Source organism: Oncorhynchus clarkii, chromosome 18, assembly GCF_045791955.1.
Source record: "Oncorhynchus clarkii lewisi isolate Uvic-CL-2024 chromosome 18, UVic_Ocla_1.0, whole genome shotgun sequence".
Lineage (NCBI taxonomy): Eukaryota > Metazoa > Chordata > Actinopteri > Salmoniformes > Salmonidae > Oncorhynchus > Oncorhynchus clarkii.
This window is the reverse complement of record NC_092164.1, coordinates 18,218,266-18,238,643: the sequence shown is the minus strand read 5'-3', so window position 1 is coordinate 18,238,643 and position 20,378 is coordinate 18,218,266. Positions and strand designations below refer to the sequence as shown.

The 20,378-nt window shown below is 42.3% G+C and overlaps 1 protein-coding gene and 2 pseudogenes across 1 annotated transcript; 1 reads left to right on the top strand and 2 right to left on the bottom strand.

Moving 5' to 3' along the window:
• The first annotated feature begins 266 nt into the window (after window positions 1–266).
• Window positions 267–4,381, top strand: LOC139372260 (transcription factor Adf-1-like; annotated as a pseudogene).
• Window positions 4,382–5,521: 1,140 nt separating this feature from the next.
• LOC139372498 (uncharacterized) lies at window positions 5,522–6,953 on the bottom strand (annotated as a pseudogene).
• Window positions 6,954–8,734: 1,781 nt separating this feature from the next.
• Window positions 8,735–16,599, bottom strand: LOC139373134 (transformer-2 protein homolog beta-like). Its single transcript, XM_071113266.1, has 8 exons — window positions 16,424–16,599; window positions 11,204–11,349; window positions 10,549–10,708; window positions 10,269–10,457; window positions 10,028–10,143; window positions 9,749–9,934; window positions 9,582–9,655; window positions 8,735–9,474 (listed from the first exon to the last, which is right to left on the bottom strand). The coding sequence occupies exons 1-8, from the start codon at window positions 16,454–16,456 to the stop codon at window positions 9,464–9,466; spliced, it is 915 nt and encodes a 304-aa protein (XP_070969367.1). The 5' UTR covers window positions 16,457–16,599; the 3' UTR covers window positions 8,735–9,463.
• Window positions 16,600–20,378: the final 3,779 nt, after the last annotated feature.

Below are 20,378 nucleotides of genomic sequence, written 5' to 3'. Positions count from 1 at the left end.
GATAGGCAAGTATTCAAGGTGTGTTACACAGAAGAACAGCACACAGGACAACCAACAATGCACCTTTTACAGGCATTGTTCCTGACGTTTGTGGAGATTGTGTTCAGGGTAAACACTGCCCATGTCGGGTCAAGCGTAAACTACCTAAATGTCTGTTCTAACGTTTCGAACACACCGACTGCATCACTGCTGCATAACATTTTGTGCAGCTAGGCAACTATACTGATGCAGGTATCTTTTGCAGATGGTAGCATGCGGTTGCACACATGGAGGAGATAATCTTTTTCGCAGTATCCTCAAAACCGTGTATTTTTGACACAACTGCCGACAGCTACAGGCACATAAACACATAAAAAATGCTGCTTGGAGACAAGTGTCCACAATAGTAGGATTTCCAGGTCAGTTTAGTAGTGAGATTGTGCTAGATGTGGCTAGGTAGCTAGCTAGCTAACCTAGCCAATGAGGTATGTGTGTGAAAGAAACAGTTATATAAATTATGCTAGTTACTACCCCTGATAACTTTCCAAAATAATCAAGTTTGAAATAGTGTGAGTGTGTATGTCAGATAAATAGTAATAGAAATGGTAGATACTACTGTACCACTGATAATTTGGTCAGATGTGTGTGTGTGTCTGTCTATGTGTACAGTAGGTGACACGTCCATGATAGCCATCTAATAACTATAGTTATGCTAGGTAATGGTTTGGCTTATCATGTTCATGTCTATGTAGAAGAAGACTGTAGGAGGAAGTGGAGAGGACTCAGGGACAGGTATCAGAGAGAGAGAAGGGCAGAGAAAGAGAAGAAGAGGTCTGGGTCAGCAGCTTCAGGCCAGCAGCCTTGGCGCTTCTGCCACATTCTTTTCTGGATCCATTTATTGTGCCTCGGGCAACGAGTGGCAATTTTACAGCCAGACCCTCTACTACGTCATCCACAAGTGTTGTCCCCACCGGTGCATCAAGACCCTCAACGTCATCTACAAGTGTGACCACCGCCTCCACCGGTGCAGCGAGACCCTCTACAACAGGGGTGTCAAAGTCAAATGGACGGAGGGCCAAATAAAAAAATCAGCTACAAGACGAGGGCCGGACTGTTCGAATGTTCATTGAAAAATTTTTAAATGACGCATATAGTCTAGTGAACCTAATTGAACCTACTGAAAACCTAACAAATATATTACAATATGATCAGATAAATAAAGCAATATTTTCTTATGGCTCTGTCAGTAATCTTTAATTTTCAACAGACACAAAAGACAAATTTCCTTTATATAAATATCCCCATAACATGAACATTAAATGAAAGAAACCGGTATTCAAGGCACCATCAGTAGACTATATTTTCTATTTTAGCAAAAGTGGGCTAAATTTACTTCAAAGAAAAAACAATAATAGCAATTTTCTATCATCCACTCAACTGAAATATTTTTAAAATATAATTGGATTGAAATACAAAAAAATAAAGTGCAAAAATCTATTAATCAAAAACAACACTTTGTTTAAGGAAAAGTAACATGCAGTGAAAACAAATATTAAATTTTAACTTTTAAACTTGAACTGAGTAAAAACTCTAAATATGTGATTGCACAGTAATGTTCACTTGTTTGAGGTTGAGGGTGATACTTGGTGGTGTCCCATCTTTTCCACAAGTTCATCAATGTTCGGGGTAAGGCTCTGAGCTGAAGAAATCCTCAGAATTGAGTGGAGGTGTTCAGCAGTAAGTCGACTTCTGTGTGATGTTTTGTTCAGGTTCATCAAAGAAAACAGTTGTTCACACAGGTATGTGCTGCCAAACATAGACAACGTTTGAGCAGCCTGGATGCGCAGCTGGGGCATTGTGCCGGGGAGGAAACGGGCGAACTCCGCAGCACCCACTGCCGCATATTTTGCCCTCAGTGCATCATTGCATTGGAGGTCAATCAACTCCATTTGGAGGTTTGGTGGTGAGCTTTCCACGTCAACAGCAAATGGGTTACCGAGCAGTTCCAACCTGCTTTTTTGTGCTTCAAAGTCAGCAAATCGGCGTCGAAAGTCAGCGGCAAGCATACCTATTTTATCAGCCAACTGTGTGCTCGGGAACGCACTGGTAGAGAGCTTCTCTTTCATGGTCTGGCAGCTGGGAAAGTGGCTCAAATTTTCTTTCCGCATCTGCGTCTCCCACAGAGTCAGTTTGGTTTTAAATGCCTTCACTGTACTGTACATATCAGAGATGACACGATCCCGACCCTGCAGCTGCAAGTTTATTGCATTCAGATGACTCGTAATGTCACACAGAAAAGCCATTTCACACAGAAACATTTCGTCTCGGAGTTGTGTTGTGTCTTTCCCTTTGCTGTCCAAGAACAGACAAATCTCCTCACGAAGCTCGAAACATCTTTGAAGCACCTTTCCCTGGCTTAGCCATCGCACCTCTGTGTGATAAGGCAAATCACCATGCTCCGTTTCTAACTCCGTCAGAAATGCCTTGAACTGGCGGTGATTCAAACCTTTGGCTCTGATAAAGTTAACTGTGCGCGTGATGATGCTCATTACATGCTCCATTTTCAAGGCTTTACCGCACAACGCTTCCTGGTGTATGATACAATGATAAGCTGTCAGCTCACCTGTCGCGTTTTCCTCTTGCATCTTTTCCCGTATCTTCGCCACCAGTCCGCTCCTGTGTCCACACATCGCAGGTGCTCCGTCGGTTGTCAAACCCACAAGTTTTTCCCAAGGCAGCTCCATCTCATTTACACATCTTGACACCTCTTCATACAAATCATGCCCCGTAGTTGTGCCATGCATAGGACGTAAAGCCAAAAACTCCTCTGTCACGCTTAGGTTGGAGTCCACTCCGCGGATGAAAATTGACAACTGGGCAATGTCAGAAATGTCGGTGCTCTCATCCACAGCCAAGGAATATGCAATAAAATCTTTTCCCTTTTTCACAAGCTGCTCTTTTAGATTGATGGACAACTGGTCTACTCTCTCGGCAATGGTGTTTCTGCTCAGACTCACATTTAAAAAGAGTTGCCTTTTTTCTGGGCAAACTTCGTCACAAACTTTAATCATGCAGTTTTTGATGAAATCCCCCTCCGTAAATGGCCGGGCTGATTTAGCGATCTCTTCTGCCAAAATAAAACTGGCCTTGACAGTTGCGTCCGCGTGTGTGTCCGCGTGTTTCGTTTCATAATGTCGTCTCAGATTATACTCTTTCAGTACCGCCACACTTTCTCCACACAGAAGACACACAGGTTTTCCAGCTACCTTCGTGAACATATACTCCGACTCCCACCTTGTTTGAAACCCCCGGTTCTCAGTATCCACCTTCCGTTTTGCCATTTTTGATGGGTATCTGAAAGTTAATTTTACTGTGATGCTGACGACTGCTGTGCCAATAAATATTGAAATGAAGCAGCCTACTGCTCGGTGCGTCACCTTTGCATTGTGGGAAATGTAGTATTGGTGCGTGTAAAAGATCTGCGGGCTGCCGGCTTGCTGCGGGCCGGTTCTAATAATAAATCAAGATCATCCCAGGGGCCGTAAAAAACCTTCTTGCGGGCCGGATGTGGCCCGCGGGCCTTGACTCTGACATATGTGCTCTACAACATCTACATCATCCACAAGTATGACCACCACCGGTGCAGCCATGGAAGATGATGAAATGGAGGAAGAACCTCTGGATCTAGGACCACCTGAGATTATTATGAACCTCACGGAAGTGACCACAGAGGACCTCGTTGAACAGGATGTGGCAGTGGAGAGAAACAATGAGGAACAACGTCACACCAGCCCCCAGATCCACTCAACTAATTTCAGCAGAGGCTCCTCCAAGCCGTTGAGAGGGATGCAGCCCAACCTGATGTTCACAGGAAGGAGGATGAAGAGGCCCTCTTTGCCATGAGCCCAGTGCCAACACTGAAGAGGCTGCCTCAGCAAAGAAAAGCAACAGTCAAGGTTAAAATGTATCAGCTGCTTTTCGAAGCCGAGTTCAATGGTACGTTTTCTTTCCTCTCCACATCACTGTCGCAACACTTATGACACTACCTGTGAAGTAAAGTAGGTCATTTTTACAGTATACTCATGTAGGCTAATTGGTATTTCAGATCAAAGTATTAATATGAGGCAAATGTATAGCTGTTGTTTCTGGGTTAGAAAATATCCTAAAACTGTTTGCTGTCTAAATATTTGCCTGTCATATTCATCTTTTGATCGGAAATACAAATTCCATGAGTAAACAGCAAGTATTATCAACTTTACCACACTGTTCCAATATTTATGCCACTAACTACACTATACAAGCAGTATTTAGTTAATATAACACCATAAAAGGTGAGATTTATGTTATGTTAAGCTTGTATGTGTTGTTTTTCTCTTCCCTTCCAGAGATGGAGTCAATTTAGCAGACCAGCTCACAGGAAGGACAGGAAGAGGAGTTGTCTGGTTGCGGTTTTGACCTCCCTCATTGCACCTTTCTTTTCACACACGTCAGTTCCGTTTAAATTGTCAATTCATGAAGTAATTTGTTTATAAAGTCTTAGGATAGCATTCATTATTAGTGTTACATAGATTTCTGAATTGACAGAATTGAAACTCATACACCGGAGAATTCAGATGCTCTTGTTGGTCTTTAACAAGACTAAAGGTGATAATATTTATTTCATTTAAAACCACTTGAAAACCAGGGTGTTGAAACGATTTGTGAAGTTATGTTCCATCGACTGGTCCATGACATCCAGGGGCCATTTGTTTGTTTAGCTGTGTTATGGCTACACATTTATTTTTCTTTTTTCAGACAGACACACCTGTCCTCCACTCCTGTCTGTACCTCAGATCTCCAGTGCCCTGCCCTCTCTCTCTTTATGGCCATGTCTGAAGTTCCCCTACTACGTCTAGGCTTTATGAGTAGTGCCTGTATCTGTCTGCAGTTGTGCCAAAAATGCATGCTCTTGTTCTCTTACAGATTACAGGCTACACATTATTTTTTATTTTTTTTACACGCACATACACCTCTTTCAATAGTTTTATGTTTTTAACATTTTTACAACACACAAACCTGTCATGTTCTTTCCTGTACTTGAATACTTCAATTGTTTTCATAGTCAGTTTAATTTGTTTATTAATATATCATTTAGACAATCTGCTTATTTCTTCCCTACACCTTTGCAGATCTAAGACAAGATGAAAGTAAAAACACATTCTCTTCCTACCTGTATTTTGTCAGGCCAGTGAACATGGTGGTAAACTGTACTATTTGTATGGACCCTAGGTTACCTTTTATCATACTAACTGTATGTTGTATAACCTTAATTAGTGCTCCTGCTCACCTGATGTACCATGCCAGGTGTGTATAATACTGATGTTAAATGGGAGAGGGAAGGGGTTAAAGTGTGGTCTTTACTCCCAAATTTCACTTAAATATAACTTCCAAATGAAGAGAGACAATGATACATAAAGTAATCTGGGGAAAAAATGCAATTTTATGGACAACGGTGGATGGTTCTTAAAATAACCTGTGTTATGGGGCTCTTAGAAGAGCCGTTTCACTCCACGGCATACTGCCATGGGACTTCACCTGCTGGCGATGAGAAGTAGGTGGTCAGCTTCTCCCTCACCTGGAGTGCCTGTCTGGGGGCGTTGTTGGCACCTGCCCTGGTGACATCAGGTAGGTGACCATTTGGCGTGCCCATCTCCATCCGGAGCGGCTCCTGGAATGACCTCCACAGGTAGTTGTGGAGAACACATGTGGCCTTCACGCAGGCATCGATATGAGGGGCTGAGACCAAGCACTCTCCGATACATTCTCCACCGGGCTTCCAGAATCGCAAAGGATTCAACAACTAACCTTGCCCTGGACAGTCGTTTGTTAAAGATCCTTACAGGCTTTGGCAATGGCAGCTGGTGTCCAGCGTAGGGCCTCATGAGGTTGGGTCTTAAAGGGAAGGCCTCGTCGCTGATGAAGACGTGGGGAACAGGTCCCAGGTCTTCAGCTCCAGGGAGTGATGCAGGTAGTGGAATCTCCAGGGTGCCATCCTGAAGTGCCTGGCCAAAGGCAGAGTCCCGGAGGGTCCCGCCATCACTTCCCTTGCCGTAAGCACCAACATCGACAACGGGGAAACAGTAGATGGCATCTACAACAGCCAAGAGTACAACTGAATATGAACCCTTGTAGTTGTAGAATTGCGAACGTGAGCACGGTGGAGCCTGGATTACTACATGTTTCCCGTCAATGGAGCCAAGACAGTTGGGGAAATTCCACCTCTCCAGGAACTCGGCAGCAATGGCCCTCCAGTCTTCCTCCTTGGGGACAGGCATGAATTCACCAACCAGACTGTCCCAAATGGCTTGTGCCACAGAGGGGACAATGCCTGCCACCGCGGACCGTCCAACTCGGAAGCTGAATCCCATGGTCCTGTAGGAGTCCCCTGTCGCCAAGAATCTGAAATATAATTCAAAATAATTATCAATATTGTGTCTAACTTGAATTCCACCCACGTATTATATCTACTCATAAAGCTACCTCATTACTGTGTGTTATGCTCTACTAATTATATTGTAATCCTCATCAAAAAACATATTTAGGGTGTTTTACTCACCCTTTGTCTTTCCCACGACGTTATTCCTCTCTCCTACAGCATCCATCACAAATACATGCACATGGTCAATTATGCAAATTGGGCGATGACGTCATTTAGTAACTTTTAGGACAGCCATTAGCTACTTTCCTTACTGAGGAGTTGGCAACACTGCCTGGCTCCAACCATCTGGAGCAGGTGATCGAACTGCCTTCGGTCCAGACGAAAGTTACTTCGGAATTCCTCTCCAAACAGTCTAAGCTCTTGAATTAAACGGTGGAACTCTCCTGCCTGCTTTCGGGACTAACCATCTCTGGACCCACAAAGACCTGCGCTTTCGGCGGGGCTGGTCCCGGCCCAACAGCGTGATCAAGACCACCTTCCTCAACGTTGGTCTCATTGTTGAAAGAGCCTACTCTGCTCTCTAGACTATTTATTATTGCATTTCGCTACAAAACTGCATTTTGGAGGGAAATTATATTATAGGCTCTCACAATTAATTTGTGGATGTCATCGAATAAATAATGCTTGGAAAATAAATGAATAAAACATGTAAAGAAATTCTACAGTCAATCTTATGTTATCCCACATTTTTTTACTGGATATGTGTGCAACAAAAATTCAATCACATTTTGCTACTTTTTGTCAAGTCTACGCATACAAATTTGATGCATATGTTCGATAAATCCAACGTATGCACCACACAGAACGCACTGCAACTGCCTTCTGCAACGCAATGCTGAAAGGCAAACGCAGAGCGTTCCATTGGAAATGAATGTACTTCTGGTGTTTTAAAACGCAATGACAGTCGGTGTGTTCGAAGCGTAATGCACTACTCTATAACGGGCATTGGATTGAAACCAGGCCTCTTAGGCAACGATTCAATCCAAATGAGCGCTGTAGAGCAGCTAGTCAAAGTTGACTTAAAGGTATTTTATGATTGAGCCGACATGTGCAGTATTTCCACTGAATTCAATATATGCAAACATTGGGGGAAAATACCTGTAATAGCTGCATTGTTGGCTGTCCAGTTTGCTGCACTATGAATTTAATCCAGGCCTTAGAACACCCTCCCCACCAGGAACTGAACCAGGGACCTACCACATGGAAAGGTCTATGTCCTCCATTCACCTGCATCCTACTTCCACAGAGAGGTTTCTTGATTTTACCCATCTATACACCAATCACTAAGCTTTGCCCACTGATTGTTAGGAAGAAATCACCAACGTGATTCAAACCAGTAACCCGCTGTGTGGCAACCTGATTCTGGGTGTACACATTTTGCATCTGGGGGCAGCTCTGTTCTTGACAGAATTGGCACTCAAGTCGTATACACTAAAATGGCCCTGTCAGCACAGATGAAGGATTTAAATTTGACAGTTTGCTACAGCAGGAAAGTAATCCTGCAGTAACAGGAAACGTGAATTAAAATTAAGACATTTTTGTAGGGGATGATACATTTTTCATGAGGGAAAAATCAAGTCTGACATTTCAAAGTGGAAATTAAACTTCAGAAGCCTTTTTAAACCTCAAAAACAACAAGTAAAAAATTTCCTGCAACAGGGTGATCAAATTAAGAACATACATCTGTACAGCGATTAGATCTTAAACTCCACTATTGCTGTTTAATTAGTTTAGACATCTTGTAGACATCCTGGACCCAGTCACTGTAAGCACGTACTGAGCAAACTTTCATCCAACCAATTACATTAGAACAAAGGCAGCTCTTCCTCGAGGAAGGTGATAACTAGTCAGTTTCACAACTGAATGCATTCAACCGAAACGTCTTCAGCATTTAACCCAACCCCTCAATCAGAGGTGCTGGTGGCTGCCTTCACGTCATCAGCGCCCGGGGAGCAGTTGTTGTTGGGGTTACCTGCCTATGTCATATCACTTTTATAATAATGGGATGCAATGCAAACATGGTCATTGTTGAGTAAGAAAAATAAGATCAATGATTTCAATACCTCCCTTTTTCCTTTGCTGGGGTCCTGTGGACATGTGGGCCATAAATATAATACCATCATCCTTAACATTTATCTTAGCCTTTTAATTGTTTATGTTTGTAACAAGACCCTTCTCTGTTGTAAGGTTTACCAATTCCTATAGCCTCACATAATGTTCACTAGTTTGCCACACACCAAGTACAGGATACATTAAGAAAGTATTGATGGACAAAACTTGAAAATATGCAGTTTTATTATTGCTTGGAATACTGCAGACTTAAAATCATGGTACACCCATACACACAGCATTGAACTAGGGTAGAGCTTCTAGCTCTTGGCTCTTCTCCCGAACATACAGGAGGAAGAAGTTGCCCCCTAACCACTGATAAAGGGTAAGATTTTTTTTATCAACCTAAAGGTTAAGGTTAGAATTGGGGGTAAGGTAATCAGATCCTAGAGCTGCATTTACCTTGGGCCCCCTCCCCTAGAGCCTATCGTGCACTAAATATCACTGTACTTAAACACATCTACCCAGTAAAAAGGAGCCTGGTGATACAAAATACAGATCAGATGGATTAAACAGGGTTCTCCCCAAAGAATGTAAGAGGGGTGCTGCGCCACTATGTGAAAATGAACCCTACCGAAATGTGCTCTTGATTGCAGGAAATGGGAATTACAGGTGTTCACTGTATTCAGCAGCACCACCATTTTTTTTAAATCCTGGGGAGAAACCTGGATTAACAAATCGACAGCTTCTCTAAACACAACGGCAAGACTGACAGAAAGAAGCTCATGTACAGAAATCCACCTACTGAATAAATGTAACTAAAATAAACAAAAAATATGACTGTTTATCAAGTTCACAATTACATCCTTTACCATTTCCCTAACTTCCCCAGATATGCACCCCACCCTTGGCCCTAACCCCACAAAAAGTATCATCTTGCTTCTCTTCTCCCTCTGCTCAGTAATGGCCTGTGGAGACAGGAGGGAGACATTTAGACATTGAGGCCCCGCCGCTGCGTCACTAGTATAGCCGTCAAGTTAACCATGTTAAGCAGTGCTAAGTCTGGTTGACTTACGTGGGGAGTAAGACCGCGAGCGGGAGCGAGACCGGTAGGCTCCTCGGCTGTAGTACGGGGACGGAGACCTGCGTCTGGAGAGACAACACACAATAAGCATCCACCAACCAACTGCCCCAGTCCTGCTTAGCAACCACTAACTATAAGATCCAGGCCAGGTGTCTCACCTGTAGGACCTGTAGCACTCTCGGTCGTCATAGCGATCGTACCCACGGTCATAGCCTCTGTCGTAACCACGGTCACCGCCGCGGTCGTAATCCTTCGAGCTACGGCGAGATGAGCTTGAGCTGGGGCCGCCACTTCCTCCTCCTCCTCCACCACCGCTGCTGCTGCTGCTGCCGCCGCCGCCACCACTGGAAAACACACACGGTTAGAGGATTCACTGAATGTGTGTGCATCACGTGGGCCATCCCAGATGCGTGAGTCTAAGAAAGACGGCCACTCACTATGTGGGCCGTCCCATATATATCCCAGGGGTAGGAGTGTGTGGTCGTTTAGTGATGGAGAAATCGACCCTGATCCTCCGTCCATCCAACTCCATTCCATTAGCCCTCTCCTTAGCCTGAAACAGAGAGGGAGGGTGGAGGAGTAGAACAAAGACGTTTATGCTCACTCCATGCTCACTCAAAAGTTCTGATTCTTCTCTGTTCTTCCCCTGCAATAACCCCTCCCTCCCTGCCTTCCTACCTCATTGGCGTCCTCTCGGACTTCGAAGTAGACGAAGGCGAAGCCGCGGGAGCGTCGTGACTGCTGGTCGTAGACGATGCTGACGTCAGCCAGGGGGCCGTACTTGGAGAACACGTCTCTCAGGTCTCTCTCTGTGGTGTACAGGCTCAGACCAAACACACCCAGGCAGCAGTTTGGGTCCGGGTTGGCCTATAGAGGATGATTGTGAGAAGGATAGGGGTTGTGTGTGGGGTTTGCCTAAGAGAGTCTCGTCTCCAGAGGTGTGTGTGTGTGTATGTACCCGGTTGCCAATGTGCCTGCGGCGGTTGGACATGGGGGAGTGGCTGTGGCTCCGACGGCGGCGGTATTCCCCGCTTCGGGATCGGCTACGGGAACGGCGGCGGTGGGAACGGGAGCGAGAGCGGGAATAATGCCTGCGGGAGCTTCTGTGGGAACGAGACCTGGGGAAAATAAAATAAAATACATGTTAAGAACATTTAAAGCAGGGTTTCTAACTGGCGGCTGATTTTATTTGGCCACCCCAGTGTTTGTTATTCACATTTTTTATTCAACATAAGACTGTAAAAACACCAGCACATCAGCTCCAAGTGATTTTAATTTTGGAAATCTGTTCCAAAGTATTCCCACACATAATAGAGAGGTAAACATGATCGTTTGTTTGGACTTCTTGCGGTCAATTTGCAGTCTACAAATGATTTGTAATTATGTTCCGGCCCCCTGACCATCCGCTCAACAACAACAACAAAAAATCCACCCACGGCAGAATCTAGTTGATGGTCCCTGATTTAAAAAGCGTTTGGAAAAAAAAACATGAATAAAGCCATAACACAAAAACAACACAAGCTCTATGTGGACCTGAACAAAAATACACACTATGCTACCCAGCAGCCCCTAAAAGAGTCACCACAAAACCTCCTTGGAGCTGGGGTTCTTACCTGGACTTGGAGCGGGATCGGGAGTGGGACTTAGACCTGGAGTGTCTGGAGCCATCTTTGGAGCGGGCTGGGGAATGGGCCGGGGAGCGGCTGGCAGACTTCCCAGAACCCCTTGGGCTCACACTCCTGGAAGCGGACCGCGAGTCCTGAACGGGCCAGATATACATAAAACACAATTCAGAATCAAAACATAGAAATTGTCAGGATAGAGAGAGAGGAGGTACAGAAGGAACCTCACTCAAACCTGCTACAGGCCCCTCTTATATTTCAGCTCCAGTAGTTTAAGAAAAAAAATCATAACATTTCATTAACGACAGGTATTTGTTGTAACTAGATCTGCCTGTTACAGGCGACCAGAGGAAGTCATATAGGCTTAAAGTAGGTGTTAATCTAGTTAATCTTAACACAGTTCTATGATGAGCGGATTGTTCTCTTACACTCTAGGCAGCGTAGCAGAGTTTAACCTTGCGTGTTGAGGACTAGGTAATGTGTCTGAGATGGAGGAACAGTTGGCATGCATGCTTAAGAAGTGTTTCTCATGCCATCCCTCAGGGAGACCCCAACTGTTGCACATTTCTGTTTTAGTACACCTGATTCAATTTGAGAAAGAGCTTGATATTTTGTTGAATCAGGTGTACCAGTGGTGGAAGAGAACAAACAGGTGTAATGACTGGGGGTCCTTGAGGGATGGCTTGGGAAACACTGCTTTGGAAAACAGAAGGAGAGGGAGAGAGAAATAGGATTGTAGTAATAACATAGCAGGCTATAGGGAATTAACCATACCCCCGAACACTTCTCATAACTTCATCACTTCTTTAACTTCATAACTTCAAAACAACCATCTCTTTTCTTCTTTCTTCCGTTTCACACCATTTCTGACTTCATTTTTCTCTCCTCTTCCCCCACTTCCTTCCTCCCATTTGATTTCTGCCATTACATCACTCTACCAGTGGACAGCGTGGCCGCTCGCTTCTGCCAGCTTCATTTTACATTAGCATGCATCAACACCATCAGCTTCATCAAATATGCCCTTTAACAACTTCAAACTTCATATCTGAAACTTCTTCCGCCATTTTGCTTCTTCCCAACTCAACCTTAACGAAAAACAGACAAGGATGATAAAAAGGGTTGGTTTTTTAAATTTTTATAAGAGCTACAGAGGTCAAAATGTGCAAAAAACCAGGCTCTTTACACTAAAATCAGACTAAATAAGTTGGCTCACCTGAAAAGCATTAAATCAAAGCAATGTTAAGGAAATATGTATATTGATTTCTCTGAAATGCACAACATCATAATATGATGAATGAAGACTAGAAAAGTTATCAAATTATGGTATTCTTTAATCCTAGTCCGAGGGTCACACAAGGAGTGCAGGCTTTTGTTCCAGCCCAGTACTAGCACATCTGGTTTATCAAGCCCTTGGACAAAGATTGAAGAACTGCTATAATAAATCTGAGTACGGGTTTAAAGTAAATTAGCTACTTCTTTCAATGCCCCACTCAGTATAACATTTGTTTATGTGTGACTTAAAACAAAAATGGCTTTTGCAGGACCATTACAGTGCAACTAAATAACAACTTTAGAAAGAGACAGTACTCTCACATGGGTGGTGCCATGTGGAAGAGCTTGATACATTGTAACTGACTAATACATAGCTACAGAGGTTATGCCAGATAATGTGATATAACCAAAGATTGTTGTTGTCCATTACTGGGCATTAGAGAAAGGCCCCCTGTTGTCTGTAGCTTGTGAGGTGTGGAAACACTGTTGCTTTTATGAATTTTGTCTTGCTGCTTTTTGTTCTATGTTGCTCTGTCTGTATGCTACGTCTTGCTTGTCCTATGTTGCTCTGTCTGTATGCTATGTCTTCCTTGTCCTATGTTGCTCTGTCTGTATGCTATGTCTTGCTTGTCCTCTGTTGCTCTGCGTGTGCTCACTGCTCAGTGATTGTCAATATTGTAATTGTTTTTAATAACCTACCCAGGGACTGCGGTTGAAAATTAGCCAGCTGGCTAAAACCGGCATTTTTACTGAAACATTGATTAATGTGCACTGTCCCTGTAAAAAAATAAAATAAACTCAAACAAACCGCCGCCATAGGTTTTTCAACTGACCTGTTCCTGGCAATACTTTTTCCACCGAATCGAGAACAAAGAAAGTACCTTTAAAATGTCAATTTCAAATTGCCGGCAGCTCTACAAAAACCAGCGAAAACTCTAAAGATAATAAATCCATGTTCTGTACCGCGCAAGATGGTTCCTAGCCGGCTTAGCTGCCGCACATCTAGGATTTCCCAGTATCTTTTCAGAAACTAGTAGTTTCTATGCAACACGGCCATGTGTAGAAGTAGATGACAGCGCATTAAATTGTGCGACCAAAACAAAGAACTACACACATGCTGGAAGCATATCTCACTCCATACAAAACATGGATTTATAATTTTTCTGAATGGTGTTTTTTGTAGAACCACCTGCAACAGACATTTCTAAGATACTTTCTTTGTTCTCGATTCGGTGGAAAAAGTATTGCCAAGAACAGGTCAGTTGAAAAATCTATGGTGGCGGTTTGTATGCACACGCTTCAACAGGGCAGAAGTCTGTGTGTTGTTGAGATTCTGGATGGCCATTGGTCAGATTGCTAGCAACAATAAAAAGATGCTGCCATGTGGGGAATCGTAGGTTGTTATTGCTACCATGTCTTGTTTTGACTCATGTCACACCTACGCTAATATGGCTAAAATTCCCTAGCTAACCAACAACTGTAACGATGCATGAGAGAAGTGCTCATTGTGCAAATATATTTATGTTTTCAATAAACAGTGGAGACGAAATATAGTTCAGATGTTGTCAACAATCTATAGGTTGGTTTATACTGTCTATCAACATGTCTTTAGACAATTTGAATACGACAAGTGTTGATAATCAAAACACTTAATTTATACTCTGTGGACATAGCAGCGGGAAGATATTGTATATTTCAAAAAAATATATACAATTTGCCCTTGCTACAGCGGTCCGCTAATACAGTATTAGTAAAGGCCCAGTGCACTACTTCTGTGGAAAAAAACCTGTCATATATATATATATATATATAAGACAGATGAATAAAGTTCAACTTTGACCCCGCGGCTGCCATTGTCATGGTTACCTGACAGACAGTGCACAAGTTCTTAAATTCTCCGGTAGAATGACCTGCTTTTATTTTCGTCACACTCAGAACCATAAGCTATTTTCTGTAATTTTCTCGCCATTCATTTGTAAATAATTGTCTTGTTTATTTTCCTGTAATATTGTAGGGTGTTCACTCACTGCTCTAGAATTAAGTGAAATACCGAAATTCAAGTGCTACTAAAGTAATGTCTAAACGTAGTTTTCTGTCATTATGAATCACATTCAACTAATCAGATTGTTCTCTACAATATTAGAACATTAATATGCTTGTACTTAATAATTAACAGTGTTGATTAAATAAGAACATTAGTTTGTTGCGACAGTTGCTAGTTTTAACTGCCCAGCTCTTGGTTGCATCTCTTCCATTTTTCAGTGTTGGAGGTAACATTTAGAGGTGTCTCCACGGTTTGGACCAATCAAAGTAAACTTGATACCCATGTCATTTTCAACATCAGATCAGTGGCTTTGTATTCCTCTAACCCCGGGTCAATCAACATTGAGAGGGGCTGTTTCTATTGCGATTTAAAGGGAAATACTCAGAAATAACTATGAAAACTGTAACAGATTGTCTTCAGGGAAGGTAAATATTGAAATTTAGTCTTAGCTTTGTAAATTAATAAATATATAGACCCAATTTAGTTTTGTATTCCGTAGATTTCCTTTAGAAAAAACCCATGTTATCACACAGAAACCTGCAGCGACTAGCTAGCTTGTCAGTTGACGTTTGAAGGCAGCGCAGTGACAGCGCTCTATTGAGCAGCGACCACTTTTTGACCATGGCCATAATGACATTCTATTCACGCTAATCATTCTAAATTCTGAGTAAATAGTCTAACTTGTGAATGATATGGTAGAAACAGAGTTTGGACTATTGATGCAATTCTCTATCGAATGCATCTATTTTTTTTAATCAAACACAGAATAAGAACTCTATGGGTGTACACCCTAAGTAATGAATAAAAATGAGCTTTATTTAAGACATTGTCAGCTATGATATAGTCGTTATTTGAACTGGCTAGCCAGCTAGCTAGCAAGCTAGAAACTAACAAAAACATGGTTTAGAAAGTTACTTTTATTTGCCTGGTTTGCCAGATTGAAATATACTGTATTACATTTTTAAACAGATGAGTTTATTGGTGTTAAAATACAGCAGTTGTGCTATTTTGGACCAGCAGGCAGCTGTTGTGTGGCAGCCTGTCATTTTTGTGTTTGTTGTCATGAAGCCTGTCATGTTTGCGTTTATACTTTTTCATAACAACAAGTTTTATGTCAGACAACAATCGGATGTTCATGATGTCACTGAAACAACTGTCTACATGCATGTCGATAGACCAACTGTAAACCAGCCTTAAAATTAAGCCAACCCCCTCTATTTCGCCCGAGTCAGTTTTGTCGCAAAACAACCAACCCGTCTATTGGTGTCTATGGAAGACACCCAGTTAAGTCGACCGGCACTAAGTCGACCGGCACTGACCCCCCCCCCTATGGTAAACGGCACGAGTGAACCATCTTCATTTAGCCACCATTTTTTGTTATGTCACATTATCTGGCGTACAATCTGTAATTAGCTAAGTGACTGCAGAAGTAAGTGAGGACGAAGTTAAACATTCTAGCCGTAAACCACTTCGCTAATTAGTTACTAATCTATAGTTAGTTATATATTGCATTCACCTGCAATGATGAGTAAATGTACATTGGTAACTGTTTCTCGCCAGCAGTCTCATTAGACTCGTTAATTCAAAATGTAACGTTACTTGATGTGAATTAGCTAACGTTAAAACAGCTGCAAACCACTTGGCCTGATTGGGCTAACATATGCTAGCGTTAAGTTGCAAAATACACTGAAAAGACACCAATGTTAACATAAGAGTAACTGGACATTAAATTACAAAATATAAACGGTACAAAATCCATACAGTCGATGCAAATCAATGCTATTAACTACATCATGGTTGTGCTAACTAACGTTAGCCGCCTAGCTAGGCTAGGGCAAAATGGCGTCGTTGAGTCTGCTCATTTTAGGGCAAGAATCGTGGTTGATTATACGCACCCGCTCGCCAAAATCCTTTTCGTTGTCGCTCATTTCTTGTCGATAGAAACTTAAACGATATATATTTAACTGGTTTATTATAGTTAACTAACAATGTTATCAAGTGAAGCGAAACACTGCTACTCGCTTCCGTTTCTTTAGCGCCGCATTCACTGACGCATGAGCAAATCAAAAGCGGATGTGACGCTTGAACAACCACAGTGAGTAGACGGGAAAGTCTAAACCTTATTTTTTTTTTAAATTATTGTTGCCAAATACTTTATACACAAACAAAAATTCCAAATTCTATTCCAAAATTACCAATTTTTCTGATTGAATTTAATTATCTTATTAAAACACTAACCCTAGTGAATAACAACAAGAATAACATCTTCATGAATCATTATAATAATATATTTTCAGAGTGAATATAATTGCACTTAAATTGTTTATTTTTTGTATTTTATATTTTTTGTATGTTTGAGCATTGTTAATACCTGTGTTTGGTTTGCTAGACATGTTTGATGTAGCAATGTAAGTTGATTTTTGTATTATGAATAAAATAAATGTATCATATTTTTTTTTAAAGAACGTCTAAACCAGAAAACAGACAACATAAATACATCAGACATGTAAAAAAAAAACAAAGAACAGATGAGGACATAGATACATTTTTAACACGTAGGTCAACACATTGCACATAAACATGTTGCTGTTGGATAAAAAATGTCATCTGTAATGATGCAGGTAATTTACTGTGCATCATGTTACGGAGTTCTAATGTGGGATCTTTAATGGTATTCATTGCTCTGCTTTGAACATGTCAATAAAAGGAATAGCCCAATGAGCAAATAAAAATAAATACATTTTAAAAAAGGAAAGTCGAAACCAGATAGGAAGAGTAGCCTAATTTGCCGGAAAACCGGTCCCCCCCCAACAGGTGGCGATTTTTTCGTTGTTTCGCCCACAATGCAAGTTTTTGTATGGAGGTCAATGAATGGTTAATTTGCTACCTATGGTCCATTTGATCGAATAGACGTTTGGAATGCTTACGAGTGTACCGATATATGTACCGTGACAGCCCAGCAACTTTGAGAAAAAACACATTTTATCGGAGATGGCTATGCATATTCATGTTATAAGGCTAGTAGTGTATCCCGCAATTGAATACTCGAGATTGACGTCAACAACCCTCATCAAATACTAAAAAACAGATTACAATAATGAGATGTCTCCACCAATCCAAAGAAAGGCGGGAGCTAGACAGCCCACCGTGCCTCTTTGTGGACAACGATATTGTTAGGGTAGAGACGTATATCCATAATCTTTAGGGATGTCCCAAGGATCCAGGATAGCACTAAACGTATTGATCCAGAGATAAACTATACAAAATAAATAATTCAACAACAAAAATATTTACAATGTTTTTATACAAAATGTTAGTTTTTCCAGCTGGATTAACATTATTGACCCTTCACTAAACGACAGGGGCAATGCTCAGGATGTAATAATGTAAAGTTCACTCCTGATAATCAAAATGTTCAGGTTTTCTGCATGTTCAGCTTTAGTGCAAGCACTTTGAACAGTCCCAAGTCGTTGCATTTACCAGGGAGTGAAACTAAGAAAATACGTTTGACTACATTTAAAACTGGTACCAACGTACCGAAACTGACCATGGTCTTAACCAGTAGAGGACAACCTCTGTTTGAGATACTTTTTAAATAGAAAACAAATGTAGACATACAGTATCTATGTACAACTCTTGGTTCTGAAAACTAACTTTGTTTTATGAAACATTCTTCACCAACATAACTTTACAAAATAAAAGTCTTTGTGTACTGTGCACTGGTGTGTGTAAATAAGCAAGCGAGAACCCATAGGATGTCATAGAATCTGGTAGGTCAGAATGTCCGCTGCGTCCCATGTTTCAGTTACCTCCATGTCCACTTCCCTTATTGGGGGCATTTGAGAGACTTCTTTGTTTGTGGCTGGTATTTGAGGAACATTTTTGTTTGTGTCTGTATTTTGGCAGCTTTGTTTATCCTCCTCTTCTTCAGCTGTAACTACAGTGTGATTTATTTGCCTGTTGTGTTTTGCACTTCTGAGATGGTTCATTGTTTGTTCTTTTTTGGGATGTTTGAGCAAGTTTCTTTATTGTCTTTCCTTTTGGAGGCTTTGGTTCTTCAGCGGATGTTTTCCAATGGGCCAGCAAAGTCCTGAGGAGACATGGGGGAACAGTGAGACATGGGCAGACGTTTTTCCTGGTCAAGTCATGTGGTCAAGGAAAGGCTCTGGGCACTACTAATCAGCAGGAACAACTCTGGGCCCTGCACATGAGGAGGAGAGCACAATCACCCAACCTCAACCCAATTGAGATGGTTTGGGATGAGTTGGACCGTAGAGTGAAGGAAAAGCGGCCAACAAGTGCTCAGAATATGTGGGAACTCCCGCAAGACAGTTGGAAAAGCATTCCTCATGAAGCTGGTTGAGAGAATGCTAAGAGTGTGCAAAGCTGTCATCAAGGCAAAGGCTGGCAACTTTCAATAATCTAAAATCTAAAATATATTTAGATTTGTTTAAGATTTTTTTTTGGTTACAACATGATTCTATTTGTGTTATTTCATAGTTTTTTTATATCTATTTTACAATGTAAAAAAATAGTAAAAATAAAGAAAATCCCTTGAATGGGTAGGTGTGTCCAAACTTTTGACTGGTACTGTCTTAGGGATGTTTCTGCTGAATGGACACATAAGGGATTAGGGAAGGGATATCTTCCGCTACCTCTCCTATCAACGGAGGTGCATGAGGACAATGGAACCAACGTGTTTCGACTTTTGGCTTTCAGGGTTTTTACAGAATTAAAACAGAATGTGGCTTTTATACATTTCATGAGAGGTTAGGAACATTTGGGTAATTCTGACCTCATACAGCTCATTTTTGCATTATACTGGCAAGCTTTTATGCTGTTTAAAAGACACTCATGGCTTCGGTTGGTCAGAGGAGGTCCCGGGGGTGGGGTCTGTGTCTGGCTGAGGGGGTTGTGGACTGGAGGTCTCAGGGGTTGGAGTCTGGTCTGTGTCTGGCTGAGGGGGTTGTGAACTGGAGGTCTCAGGGGTTGGAGTCTGGTCTGTGTCTGGCTGAGGGGGTTGTGGACTGGAGGTCTCAGGGGTTGGAGTCTGGTCTGTGTCTGGCTGAGGAGGTTGTGAACTGGAGGTCTCAGGCGTTGGAGTCTGGTCTGTGTCTGGCTGAGGAGGTTGTGAACTGGAGGTCTCAGGGGTTGGAGTCTGGTCTGTGTCTGGCTGAGGGGGTTGTGAACTGGAGGTCTCAGGGGTTGGAGTCTGGTCTGTGTCTGGCTGAGGGGGTTGTGGACTGGAGGTCTCAGGGGTTGGAGTCTGGTCTGTGTCTGGCTGAGGAGGTTGTGAACTGGAGGTCTCAGGGGTTGGAGTCTGGTCTGTGTCTGGCTGAGGGGGTTGTGGACTGGAGGTCTCAGGGGTTGGAGTCTGTTCTGTGTTTGATGGTTCAGTGGTGGAGGAAACTTCTCTTCTCCTTCCTCTGTCTGATTCCATTCTGTTCTCCGCACCTTGGAACACACACATCATCACATCAACGACACTCATAACACTTAGTTTGTGTGTGTGTGTGTGTATTTACGTACCCTGTTGCCAATGTGCCTGTGGTGGTTGGACATGGGGGAATGGCTGTGGCTCGGATGCAAACGGTATTCTGCTGCAGTTCTGGCAACATGGAACTAGTCACCCCCAGGCTGTAGTGGTTTCTAAATGTGCTTTAAGGACAGCGCTGTCTCCAAAATTCCCATCCCAGAAAGGACAAAGTTACAGTGGGGCAAAAAAGTATTTAGTCAGCCACCAATTGTGCAAGTTCTCCCACTTAAAAAGATGAGAGGCCTGTAATTTTCATCATAGGTACACTTCAACTATGACAGACAAAATGAGAAGAAAAAAATCCAGAAAATCAC

Coding starts and splice junctions, on each gene's coding strand:
- LOC139373134 (XM_071113266.1), bottom strand. CDS start 16,456: ATGAGCGACAACGAAAAGGATTTTGGCGAGCGG. Junction 9,935..10,027: donor TATATGGGACGGCCCACATA/GTGAGTGGCCGT, acceptor TGTGTTTTCCAG/TGGTGGCGGCGGCGGCAGCA. Junction 9,656..9,748: donor GAGTGCTACAGGTCCTACAG/GTGAGACACCTG, acceptor TTGTCTCTCCAG/ACGCAGGTCTCCGTCCCCGT.